Genomic DNA, 12825 nt, shown 5'->3' on the forward strand with positions numbered 1-12825 from the left:
CACAAACAGTGTGTGAGCCCAGGAGGCTGTTGCAGTCTTGGGATGTGGTACTTGGAGGACTTGGAGGCTGCTGGGCTACAGCCAATGGCATTGCCCTGGTGCAATCAGTGAAACAGAGCTTGGCATCTGGCCAAGAGACAAACAGGTTACCCAAACCTGGGATCACTACCAGCACAGCTGTAAGTTCCATCCTCACACTCTGTAGTTGTGTCAGCTTTGTCAATGGCTAATGAACCTGGTTGTTAATTGCTCCCAAGATGCATCTCTGGCTCATTTATATCCCCAATTGCCCATCGCACCAAATAGCAATAGCACAGTGACCTGAAGCCCTGTCTTTCTGCCCAGCCTTTCTGGCTCTGCTCAAGTGGTTTGTTGAAGGCAGGGAGCCCCATTGCCTCACGCCTCCCATTTTTAGGGAAAGAGAGGAGGACTTGCTGTTGGAGAAGGCACCACAGCTGAGCCGGCAGCGTTCACCTCCTGCGTGAACAAATGGTGCCATCAGGTGGGAGGGATAAAATGTTAGTCTGCGGGAGGGAGAGTGGGAGGCTGTGAAAAAGAGCTGGTGCAGAGAGGAAACGAGAAGAGTGAGTGTAATAGGGAAAACCTCTTTTGTTGCTTGCAGCAACAAGAGCAGGATTAGGAGAGTAGGACTTGGTGGATGGGGGGGAGAGATGAGAACGGGACGCATAACAAACAGCGCAGCGCAGCATGGATGTAGGCAGGGAGCAAGCTGTCTGCTGCTCTTTTGTGCTAAGTGTGGCGCCTGCCTCTTCTTAACACTGTCTCTGGCAAATCCTACAGTGGAAAATCACAGCATGATGTCAGTACACCAGGAGCTATTGCCTGATGAAACAAGTCTGGCAGACGGCTCCTGGACACCGATCTTGACATTGACAGGAAATCCCCTGTGGGAACGGCAGACTCCCCTCATCACCACCACTCTGTTCTCCTGTGGCTGGCACACATATACCACACCACTCACTGTCCCTGTATCCTCCCCAACACATTTTACAAACACAAATCATACAGGAGATGCAGTGAGAGGAGAAGCCCAATCTGTGGAGTGCTGGTTCTTCGCAGCAGCCTGTCTGCTCCTGTACCTCCCTCCTACTGCCCTGTGGGCTCTTTTTCCTGGAACATGTGAGGAAAACAGAATTCCTGCATCCTGCTTCTGAAGGGGGCACATGTCTGTGAGAGCACAGGTACTAAGAGTAGGAAAGGAAGGAATCCCCTTCCAGAGTTATGGATAACAGCCTGCAAAAGCTGATTTAGCTGATGTGAGAGATTCTCTTTGTCTTCACATCTCTCCCAGAAACACATGGGGACAACTTTCCTCCTACTATGCTGTATTTCTGTGTTTATGTCTTCATCCACTGTGAAGTGGTTTACAAGGGAGTGAGCAATATTTAGTCTTGTACAGGTAACTGTGCATTTGCAGCCTTCGTTCCTTTATCATTTCTTGATGTAACCTGAGAATCACTCTACTAAAATCAATTATGTCCGACAACTCTAGGGAATTCAATACATAGCTGAAGATCTCACCTCTGAGCTCTCTCCTCCCTAGAGGTTTCACTGTTGCTTTGCTGAATGCCCATTCCTTAACAGAAGTTAACAGTAGCTGTGATAACAGCTGAGACTGATCCCATGTAGGCTGCACCCTGCAGTTGTATGTCAGGGAGACAAGAATCCTCCACAGGTAGGGTGCCTTATTATTTGCCGCTTTTGGGCACTGGGCCACAAAGCCACCCAAACAAATGGAGAAGAGTTCAAGAAGGCACCAGAAATGTACTGTGTTTAGACAAAAAACACCACCAAGCACTATGTATGAGAGTTAACGGGGGGTATTTACTAGGAACAAGAGCAGAAAGGGGGCTTTCCTTTTGATTGCAATAGGAGAGACAGTACTTTGCAGCAAACTAATAAAATCACACTTGCTCTTAATTTCACGGAGGGCACACAAGTCCTGGCTTTGGCTATGTTAGCTTCCCAAGCCATTTGACTGCTCCCAGCGTCATTCCCAATGCCAGGACACCATTTCATCTCTTTCCAAACTCCACAACTTTAGGTAAAGAAGGGGTAATTGTACTCTTTCTGGTACCTGTTGCCAAGGCAGGCCCATTGAAAATGGTTACCAGTCAGCCTTCAAGCTGCCCTGTAATCTACCTAGGTGCCTGTCACCACTCCATGGGTCAGGTGATGTGCTTATTGAGTGCTCCCCACCTACTTTTTTGGCTGTAAAAGGGTAGTATTTGAAACATCTACCATTTTTTAGAGTCCCATTATAGGTTTTCCACAGATCTCAGCTTGGGTACTTGCCATCCAAATACCTCACTTTCCCATTCATCTACATCCTCCTTCTCACCACTGATGGATACACGTATGAAAAGCAAGCTACTCCATCTAAGTCTGTCAAATTGGCAATACATGGTTGAAAATCTTCAGGTTCAAGAGCAGAATTTGATCCTCCAGTTCTGTTTTGAGCTTCAAGAAACTCAGGAAGATTTGTTACTAGATTAATACTAAGAATGATAAAATGGTTCTGGGGCAGAAAGCAAAATTTTTGGTGAAAGCAGCTTTTCACATTCCCAGTGCTGTCTCCATTAGAAGCTTCCTTTTCCTGTGATCCTGGAATGTCGATCCAACTATTCCCATCTCTTGTTTGCTTACATGTGGTAAATTACAGCTACTTCTGCTTTATTTGCAAAAATGTTCATAATTTTGTCTGCTATTCTGGCTGACAATCACATATTAAGCAGGAGTCTTCCATTGAAATATATATGTTTCTCTCTGAATCCTGGCAAATCTTGGGTCTTTCCTTGACCTTCAGTAAAGTAAAAAAGGCATTCTTTACTAGCTGAATTTAAAGCATTTTCCTTCCTTCCTCTTCAGCAATTGTTATGGTCAATACCAATAGTTTTTGACGATGGCATAAAAATGAAAACTGTTGCTGAAAAAGAACAATATACACTCTGGTACAAATGGAAATGAATCATGTCATGCATTTTCACATCTTTAATTGGTAATAGCAAACAAAAGTCATATTTCACTTCAGCTAGTGATAGTTGGGTTAACTATTTTTCCTATGAAGAGTGTACTGTTTGTATCTCTGTCAAAAATCAGCATGAGGAAGGGATGGTTGAATTCAACGGTAGGAGGAAGAGACACTGGCATTATTTCAGCAGCAGTTGCTGCTGCTGCCTCAGTACCTCTCTCATCAACATCCAGAGAAGCCTCATGAACAACCTAGGAAAAAAGAAAATACAGTCATTCTGGGCAGTCAACAGCCACCTGAAGGATGAATCAGCCTCCTTTTAAAGCAGCCCTACTTTGAGGCATCTATTGAGGAGTGAGTAGAGGCAGAAGAGCTGTATTGTTGTAGTCATGGCTGCTTTAATGAGGACCAGGATGGAGCTACATAAATCCCCTAAAAAAAAAAAGAAGTCCAAAAGATTGGATGAAGAATGGAGGCTCCACCTGTAAGTGTTTGTCTGCACCTCCAAAACCGAGTCTCCAAGGCAGGGAGGACAGGCTGTGGTGTGCCTGGAAGCATTAGCAGTTCCTGTCAAGGAGCCAAGGGTTGATATTCCTCTCATGTTTTAGTTACTGCCTCAAAAAATCTTGGCCAATACCAGTCTTTGAAAAAACAGACATGCAGTGATCTAATCTGATCTCCAGTGTCACCAGGGACCAAACTCCTCTTGTAAGCTTGCGGGCTGAGGCCTAAGTGAGCCCTGTTGCAGGCAAGTTGGGAAGCTGGGAGCTGTATTTAGCTGGTGTTTCAGGATGCTGTCACTGAGGGGTTTTCCTCCGTGTTTGTGAAAGAAAAGGAGAGGGCCAACAGCCACAGACTTACTTTGGAAACCTTCAGCTCTGGGGTGCCAGTGATGCCAGAGAGATCTGCCTGGTTGGTGAACACATCCACAATTCCCATCTTCCTAAGGGTGTTACTTATTTCATAGCTCCCAGAAATAGAAAATTTGGGGAAGTAGAGATCCATACAGCTGTTAGGTAGAAGAGAAACATAGTGGGTGATGAGAAGAATTTTTCACCAATATAAATGATGGTGAGAAAGCTGTGCAATTCCCATGAGTGTCAAACCCCAGGGATTTGGACCCTGAATGTACAGTGGGCACTAATTCAATTGCTGGTGCTTTTCATGCTGATAGAAGCACTATCATTCTTAATCATAACAATAATAGTAATCATAATAGTATTTATCTGGTATTTTGCTTTAGGAAATCGGAGAGCACTCTGCTAAGTAGGACAGTAACAAGGCCCCTGCTTTACAGGCAGAGAAGATGAGGGCTGAGGTGACAGCTCATGTCGCTCAAGAAGGTGGAGAGCTGAAGTTAAGTTCTGACAAAGTCTGCTTGGGGAGAAGTGTGGCAAACCCAGCACTTCAAAGCAAAGAAGTATTTTTGGCATAACTGTGGCATTCAACATGGCTCAGGAAAGGTCTTGGCCCTGCTGTCTGCATTTTTGGATGCCATGTCCTCTAATTGGACATGGCCATGTCCTCCTGTGGACTGGCCATGATCAAGTTTGCCTTTGACTGTGAGCTATTTGTAGACAGCTCCTGCTTAGTATGCTTTCTGCTGGATTTCTTTTAACGTACTGTTCAGGGATGCTCAGAGCATCCAAGTCACCTGCAACAGTGATTACCCTTTAGGTAGTTCAAGTCTTTTGCTGTCTTGCCCAGAGGCAGGTTGGGTTGAATAGCAAAACAGACAGGATCCAAACTGCATTTCTGTAACCTTTGTGTGATACTGCCCAGTGCATTAGAAGAGGATGGGACCTCTAGCACTGGCCTCAACAGCAGAATGGAAATTGCCATTTGGTTCTCACAGTTTCTCCCATGAAGTACTTATTCCTGTGTTTATCTCGAATGAACGTGCACCACAAATTAATTTAAAGAAGGATTATCCTGATATTACAGCTGAGAATGACACATTTTTATTTTTGATATTTGAGGTATCACATTATTAGCTTATATCCAATTTGCTACCCATTATGTTTTTACAAACTGTGCTGGTATTTCTATGATGATGCACTGAGATACATGGGTGTGAACTGCACAGCCTTATTAGTTGTGAATCAGGGCAGAGCTTGGTAAATTAAGCATGTATTAACCTGATATTACTCATCTGCTGTTGCTAAGATCTCTTCTCTCCCAGACAAACAAGGTTGTAAAACATGTTAGCTGATGTTGGTGTCAATGGTTGAAGCTAACTGAACCTCATTAGATTTTTATAGTTTCAAAACAAAATGCCAGAAAATCGGGACATTCACAATTAATCACTTGCCCGTTCTAACAATTGCTGAGTGATGCAAGGGTTTCTGTAAGGAAGATGTTTGTGTAGGATGTACTATGTATGGATGCAATACTACAAACTGTAAAAGTTATGGTTCATTTGAGGTTTAGACATGGGCCTGAATCATGGTGTATCGGTGATATATGAGAGGTAAAACACATTAGTTGAAATCTCGTTATAGAAGATTTGCCTTAAAATTGCCACCATTCCACTGACTTGATGGAGTATTTTAGAAACACCAATCTAGGCTTGCTATTCGGAACTCCTGGAAGCCCATAGTCTGGTTAGGAGAGCAGCAAATCACTCAAGCATCAACAAAAGAATAGTTAAATACAAACCAGCTGCAAGATTTTTACAGGTAGGGCACACAAGCCAAAAATAACCCACTCGCTTCCCAGAATCACCAAGTTCACAGTCTTTGCATTCCCAAAAGAGTAAAATACTATAAATATAGGTGCTGCTGCAGCTGACTGGCAGAAGATTACCTCTGGAAGAGATGATCTGACCATTTCTGGATGGTTTCCTTGTCCAGAGTTTGCTCTAACTGCTTCATTTTCCCTTTTGCTGGCAAAACCAGAAATGCAGTAGCACTGCCATTATAATGCAGCCGTACCACAGTGCATGACAGCTCCTCATCAAAATAGAAGTCAAATCTGCCCGTTTGGTACATCATAGGGACTTTCACAGTAGTTTCAGCATCCACAAAGAACTCCCTTTCTTCGGTATGCTCTGGTTTAAATGGCTTTTCCCAGCTGCCTGATACAAAGAAGGAGAATTTAACTGAATATCCCATGTTCTATCCCATCATAGATTAAATTTTATATAGCTCATAATAATATTCACCTATTCCTCCATGTGTTAAATACAGAAGTTTCAAACATAACACTTTAAAATGTGTAGCACAGTAAGGCAAGAATCTTTTTACCTGGTCAAAAGAGTACATTGGATTCCAGTTTGTGTTTCAGATGCCAGTAATGAAATAATTAGCCATTTTTTTTGTGTCTACCACTGCTTTTCTGTTCAGCTGATCTAAGTGGCCTTTCTGTAAACATAATCTATGTACTCATGTACTGCATGCATTTAATTTCTATTGACTTTAATCATAAGCCTCAATTTGTAGATGTGTTATATCAGGCTTAAGAGCACATCATCTAACCCACATCAGAAATGCACAGTTTCCACTTTTTTCCTTAAAATGTTCTTCCCTATTCATTACCAGCTTTTTCCATATATAAATATTAGGGTATATATAAAGGACTCTGATAGGGGGAAAAAAGGAATATGTAGTAAATTAGGCCATTGAATCATGCATACTTTTAAAAAAAGTATTAAAAAGATTAGGTCATGTATGAGTCTCAGTGCCTTTACTGAAAATCAGAAGAACATGGGGCAATAGGAGTTATGTTTAAACCCACGAACACGTGCTCAAGCTGAACACATGGGCAGCTGTGGCTCGGAGCAGAGCTTCTGCAGCTGTCACAAAGACAACCAAGCCTGTGTGGCCCACAGCTCCCTCCCCATGCCGAGCAGGATCCTGCCACCTCTCCACCACTTCCACTATGCCATGAGGGGATCTTCTGGTCCAGCAAAGATCATTTGAAATTCTCCCCAGACCAGCTTTGAAGTGAGGCAGCTGACATTAGGGCTGTTGGTAAAGATGAATCGTGTGAATGCGAACCCTGGAGTGCTTACCTTTAAAGAAAACAAAGCTAGCCAGAAGCATTACAGTCTGTGGATCCATGTCCTTGACCAAATTAGCAATTTTCCCGTGTGTTTTCCTCTCTATATAATCATTGATCTGCTTTTCAGCTGCTGGGGGATTGTTAAAGTCAGTGGTAAAAGCCTCCAGCTGATACAGAGCTTTGGCATCATCTAAAAACTTTTTTAGAGGTTTCAGCTTCTCTGTTACAAAGATGGCATTCCCCATGTTGAGCTGGACCCCACCCTCAGGATGGCTCAGCATATGAATTAGGTTGTGGAAGCCTTCATGTATCTCTTCCTCCTGAATCTCTGTAAGGTTAAAGGCAAGTCCTTCCAGGATCTGGGTCTGAGTGGCTGATCTAGCCCCTAGGCCCAGCATTGCAAAGGCACTGGAGATGCTTACAGGAGAGAAGATAATGTTCTTATCAAGTGCCTCCAGTGTAACCTCTTTAAAAAACTGGAATGCAAAGTCAGCATTATTTGGCACAAGTTTGAGGCAAGCAATTGCTTCACCTCCATGATGCATGTGGTGTTCAGGATCGTTTGGATCATGTCCGTTGTGCTGACTGGGTGGGAGCTGACTATAGGCAACAGCATGAAACCCAGCCAGTAGTAAACTTAGGTAGAATGAGTTCTTCATCTTCTTGTATTAAAATCCTATGAAAAAAAAAGAAGATATTTCTAAGGTAAGTAAATTAATTAGGTAGAAATAGTTACTCTGTCATTACCACTGAATAAAAAATCGCATCTCTTTCTTTTGTCCTCAGTTTTCATGTTCTCCAATTCTTGCCAGATTTTTCTTTTTATTATTTTCCCAGGCCTCTGGGCAAGTGTCTACCAACTCTTTCTGCCACCCTCACCCTAAATATCCGCAAAGGCAAAATTCAGCATGGATTAGTTGAATACACAGCACCCTCAGCAGGCTGAAGAATGGAGCATATCCCACCAGAAAACACACCATGGATAATCACTAGAAGACTGCAGTACCACTGTGCTTTTGACACTAATGGTCTAAATAAGTTCTGGAAAGCTCATCATAGAAGAAGTTTGGATGTTCTATGAGTAAAAGGAGAAAGAGGAAATTCATGCAGGTGAGTAGCAATTAGTAGCTACATACAAACAGCATTTGAGCAAACAGGCAGGAAGGATATCTTTAAATAAAATTTTGGTCAGATTGATAATGCATCCTATTTCAAGAAAGGACAAATTAGTAGTGGCTGTTCTTCAGCAGCAACCAAATATAAACCCCTACCTCTCTAAGGAACAGGTGTTTGGGTTTTTTTTCCAGAATAGAAATAATGTAATGCTTTAAATAAGAACCTGAAACAAAGTGCTGTCTTTTCATAGACCAATAAAATCATTCAAGTGGGTTCATTTTCAGCTCACCAGAAGCAGTCAATATCATTAACAAAGAACAAAGCCTTGTTTTTATCAGATGCTCTACTGGTAGAAGGGCAATATATTTATCAATGTGTTACACTTGGCTGTCATAGCTACATTTCATTGCAGAGCTGATACCCTGCACTGTATAAGCTCTTACAAAGGGACTTTGGAAATGGGAATATGACTGTCCCAATAGGCCTCATTTCAGAGTAGGAATGTAGGGCAAAGAAATGGTGAAAAAGTTGCAAAGGATTTGGGGAGATAATGAGCCATATTTGCTAAAATTGTGTAAGGAGAGATATATTACAGCAATGGCACCTTTCATCTCCGGCATGATTCAATTTGAGAGACTTTCTGTTGTCAGAAAGTGCTATGCTTACAGTCTAGCTTTATCTATAACATCAGAGGGAGAAAATTATATTTGTAGTTGAATATCCACTTACAGTTAGACTTATAACAAAACATTTTCAAGCTATAATCAAATATTCAAACATTTACATGTTTGTTATAAGTAATTCTAAAAAGCAGGCCTCTTTGCAATAACACCTACAGAGCTACTGACAAGTGTAAGAACTATAAGGGTTCTTGGTAACTTCATTTTCAATTACTGTACAAGGTAGTTTTAAATTATAGTTCGGTCTCCTCTGATTTTGACATTGAAATCATACTTCTCAATATATCCAGTTACTTGTAACTCAGCATAAGAGGTCCAGTTCTGAATATTTAAAACCGCTGTCAGTGAGCCAATATATTAGTCAGACTTTGAAAAGAAATCAGCTCCCAAACAAAAGCATCAGAACTAAGCTTAATCTATTTCCACATATCCAGCAGGCTGATTCAGAACTTGTCTCTGGTTAAATTGTTTACTATGAACTATTTACTCAGCTGCAGTCATAATTTATCAAGAATAACATGAATACCAAAAAATGAAACATTTTATTTTAAACATAAGTTGCTACTTGTTCCCTATCTCATCACATTCAATATTTATTACATAATATAGCAGATAGATGGGCTTTTCTATGTACACCTAAAAATGCCAACTTCTATTTATTTGGAATACAAGGTAGACAAGGTATTTAACTGACTTGACCTCAAAACTGTGGCTAGTGGATACAGCATGGGTTTGCTGTAAGGGTTCTCTAAAAAATTGGTTACCATTTTCTGAAGGGTATTTTCCCTATCCTGATATTTTTGCTCTGTGTAGTTATGACATGTTCACATTTTGTGGTTAGTTTATGTACTTTCATGGAATTAATTTCCTTTTATTACAACTCTGAATTCACAGATAATTAAATACAATCTGAATCTGAATCATCCATCTGTTACTCAGTACTGGCCAATCACAAACAGTCAAGAATCGTGAGTCAGCCCTCACAAAAATCTTGATAATGTTTGGTTTTAAAAGCATAAGATTATAAGAGACTTGGTAGCTGCAGTTTGTAGAGGTCTTTTTTTGTTGTTTAAGCCTTGAAGATACAAATGGCCCACTCCATCAGTCCCTTCTTTGAAACATAAAGGTACTTTTATAATAAAATTTCCATCATCTAAGCCTTCATAAAATCATTGGGGATTGTAACTTTATACTCAAATACTTCATACTCGATACTTAGTATTTCATATGATATTATTGTGGCTTCTAGGTTGGCAAGTGATCAACCAGTGGCAAACTGACAACAGAGACCCTTTCAGCATAAGACAGAAGCTGTAGATTCTCACGTGGCCTTAATGATTGAGGGATTTTCCTACGAAGCATACTTGCTAATGATTTATTAAAATGCAAAGATCTGAGAACACGAGCTATAAAGCTCTTAAGAAATTTCCTGAAGGAGCTAAGTTTGCAGAAAGCTCCCTATTTTAAGACCTTTACTCATATAATCTCCAGAAAAAACAGTTTGTCCATCAACATGGCAGTAGAAGTGAAAAGCACTTCAATTCAAAATCCAAATCTACACTGACTTGTTGAATAACCTGGAAAAAACCACATTTACCTCTGCCTCTTTTCTTCTCTTTGTGTGTGTTACAATGACAATACATTTGTGGTATTCAAGAACATCTTGCTTAAAGAAGAGCTTTCAATCAAACCAGACAATGACACAAGCGCGTGCCAATGCTGAGAGGACAGTGTTTTCAGCAATTTATCTGTAGTAGACTTGGTGATAACACTTGCTGAGTATATTACCTCTTCCCTCTCACACAATCTTCCCTACCATGTAACTCAGCAAGAAAATGGAGAACACTGGGATTAGCTGAAGCTACCCTAGAATAATTCCACCAGAAAACCTGGAAGTGAGCTGGACTGAGTTTTCTGACTGACAGAACTTGCTTCTTTGTGGATATAGCTAATTTATCCGTTTGGGGGCTGATTTTATCTCTATGATTTGGAGAGACAATTCTGAAGACAACTTTCTGCCTTTAGAGTCCCATGTAATATTCCAGGAGATGAATATTCATCCCATACTTCTCCCATAAGGGGTACTCCTGATAATCTCATTTCAGTCAACATGAAAACTTGCATTACTCAAAGACATATGCAGGCATGAAATAGAAAAGCTGTTTGCTCACCAGATGGTGCTGCTACCCTCCTAATTGTTTCTGAATGAGGAAATCTGAGAAATTTGTTTCCTGAAAGCTGCACTATGGGAGCACCAGGCATATCAAGACACAGCACCACCACTACCACCATCAGTGGGGTCTGCTGAACTAATATCAGCTACTCAGATACATAAAAAAAATCACCCAAGCACACAAAAAAAACCCACAAAAGAAAGACTTGACTAGCCATATTTGTGTGTGAGAACATGACCTCAGGATCCTGCTGTAGGACTAGCTACTCAAACAGCACAACAAACTCGTGTGTTTTCCTGGCTGGCCAGAAAGCTCTCTGCATACTTCATTATATGCACCTGGACATGATCAGGGCCTTTTCCAGACTGATCATCTAGACATTTACTTCTCTTGTCATTCAGAGTTTTGATGCCTCTATGCCTGAGGCCCCTAAAAGGTTGCAAACAGAAGCCAAGGGCATTGGATTCTTCACAGAAGCTAACCACCGTATTTCATTAAAAGTAATTCCTTTCACAGCAGAAACATGGAAGCCAAGTTTACATTATCCTCTAGAAATGTATGTGACTATTCACAGAGCTGTTTTCTGTTTCTTCTATCTTCTGTAAGCCAGTTTAGCATTGTGGAGCTCACCCAGAGAGTGGCATCACCCACTTCTAGGCCTCCTTTTACCTGGAAACAGGTGAACATGAGCTTTCACTGTTCTACCAGGCCATCACGTGTATTTGCTGTTGAACCTGAGTTAATGCACACACTCAGAGATGAAGCATTACTGAGGCCAGAGGATGAAAAAGTAGATAAAAAAGAATGAGTGCAGTGGTTAGGGAAGTCAGGTGAGACAGCAGAGATTTTCTTCTCTCTGCAAGAACAGATCAGACCAGGTTCCCAGTTTCTACTTTCCAGTGTACACCTGACCACAGCCCAGTCTCTGGCTCATTGAGAGTGTTGACCTCACTGTGATCTTCACTCCCCTGAGCACGTGAAGTTTTCTCTCCTTCCCTCTCAACGGTCCTGTAATCTGATGATTAGTGCAATGTCTCGTCTGAAAGGGAAGCAGATAATAGATATACCACCCCCTAAGCAAAGTATTTCTTGTAGACCTTCAATACAAAAATCAGCAGAATTACTTAAAAAGAATCACTAATACATTAAAAAAAAAAAAAAAGCTCTAATCACCCACCCTCAGACTTTTAATGGAGCAGAGCCTATTTCTTCTAGCAGGGGGTACATCACGGAAAGTCCCACTTTTAGGATTTCTTGGGTCCAGAGATCACCTTGCTGTCCTGCAAGGCAACTAGATACCCTGCCCTGGTTTTTAGATTTTTACTCCTTCTGTCAGCCACCTGACAATGTGTAGGCAACTCATTGCCTCAATTGTGATACCTATGTCCTTTTTATCCAGTTGACCCAATAAAAGCCTCTTTATCTAGGACAGATTTCAATTTAAGATGAAAAGATTTAAAATCAACTGCCTGCAAAAAGAGGAGACACTTTTGAAGTCTCTATAGGAAGCAAAAAATCACTACTTACAGCAGCTTCAAAGGATTCTGCTGTCTTCAGCAGGACTATCCCACAGCTCCCTCTCTTATTTATACTGTTAAATAGCATTATGAAAGCAAAGCGTCCTCTAGAAAACATTAACCAGGGCAGTCAAGTGTTACTACTTTAGAAATGGTGCAGAGTAAACAGTGAAGACAATTTTTGGGGGCAGGCACCTGATTTTTGCTGTATATGCATGGCCAAACCCTGCCTTTGCTTAGAACAGTCATAAGAGTCCTCCTGCATTTCTACACATCCTCCTCCTGGGAATCCAGATACTACTCACTCTACCAAATACTTCACATGCATCATTAACTTCTGTAAA

At 41.3% G+C, this 12825-nt stretch overlaps 1 protein-coding gene across 3 annotated transcripts; it reads right to left on the reverse strand.

The window, feature by feature from the left end:
• Nucleotides 1–2997: 2997 nt before the first annotated feature.
• Nucleotides 2998–12598, reverse strand: LOC135416199 (alpha-1-antiproteinase 2-like). Of its 3 annotated transcripts, XM_064659051.1 has the most exons (6): nucleotides 12492–12591; nucleotides 11912–12003; nucleotides 7005–7670; nucleotides 5798–6068; nucleotides 3854–4001; nucleotides 2998–3243 (listed from the first exon to the last, which is right to left on the reverse strand). In XM_064659051.1, the coding sequence occupies exons 3-6, from the start codon at nucleotides 7651–7653 to the stop codon at nucleotides 3049–3051; spliced, it is 1263 nt and encodes a 420-aa protein (XP_064515121.1). In that variant the 5' UTR covers nucleotides 7654–7670; nucleotides 11912–12003; nucleotides 12492–12591; the 3' UTR covers nucleotides 2998–3048. The 3 variants fall into 3 exon arrangements, with proteins under 3 accessions (XP_064515121.1, XP_064515120.1, XP_064515122.1); XM_064659050.1 differs by lacking the exon at nucleotides 11912–12003 and having other exon boundaries at nucleotides 12492–12598; XM_064659052.1 differs by lacking the exons at nucleotides 11912–12003; nucleotides 12492–12591 and adding an exon at nucleotides 11634–11795.
• Between the last annotated feature and the right edge of the window lie 227 nt (nucleotides 12599–12825).

Source organism: Pseudopipra pipra, chromosome 6 (assembly GCF_036250125.1).
Source record: "Pseudopipra pipra isolate bDixPip1 chromosome 6, bDixPip1.hap1, whole genome shotgun sequence".
Classification (NCBI taxonomy): Eukaryota; Metazoa; Chordata; class Aves; order Passeriformes; family Pipridae; genus Pseudopipra; species Pseudopipra pipra.

Coding starts and splice junctions, on each gene's coding strand:
- LOC135416199 (XM_064659050.1), bottom strand. CDS start 7,653: ATGAAGAACTCATTCTACCTAAGTTTACTACTGGCTGGGTTTCATGCT. Junction 4,002..5,797: donor TCAGATCATCTCTTCCAGAG/GTAATCTTCTGC, acceptor TCTACCTAACAG/CTGTATGGATCTCTACTTCC. Junction 3,244..3,853: donor CAGAGCTGAAGGTTTCCAAA/GTAAGTCTGTGG, acceptor CTTTTTTCCTAG/GTTGTTCATGAGGCTTCTCT.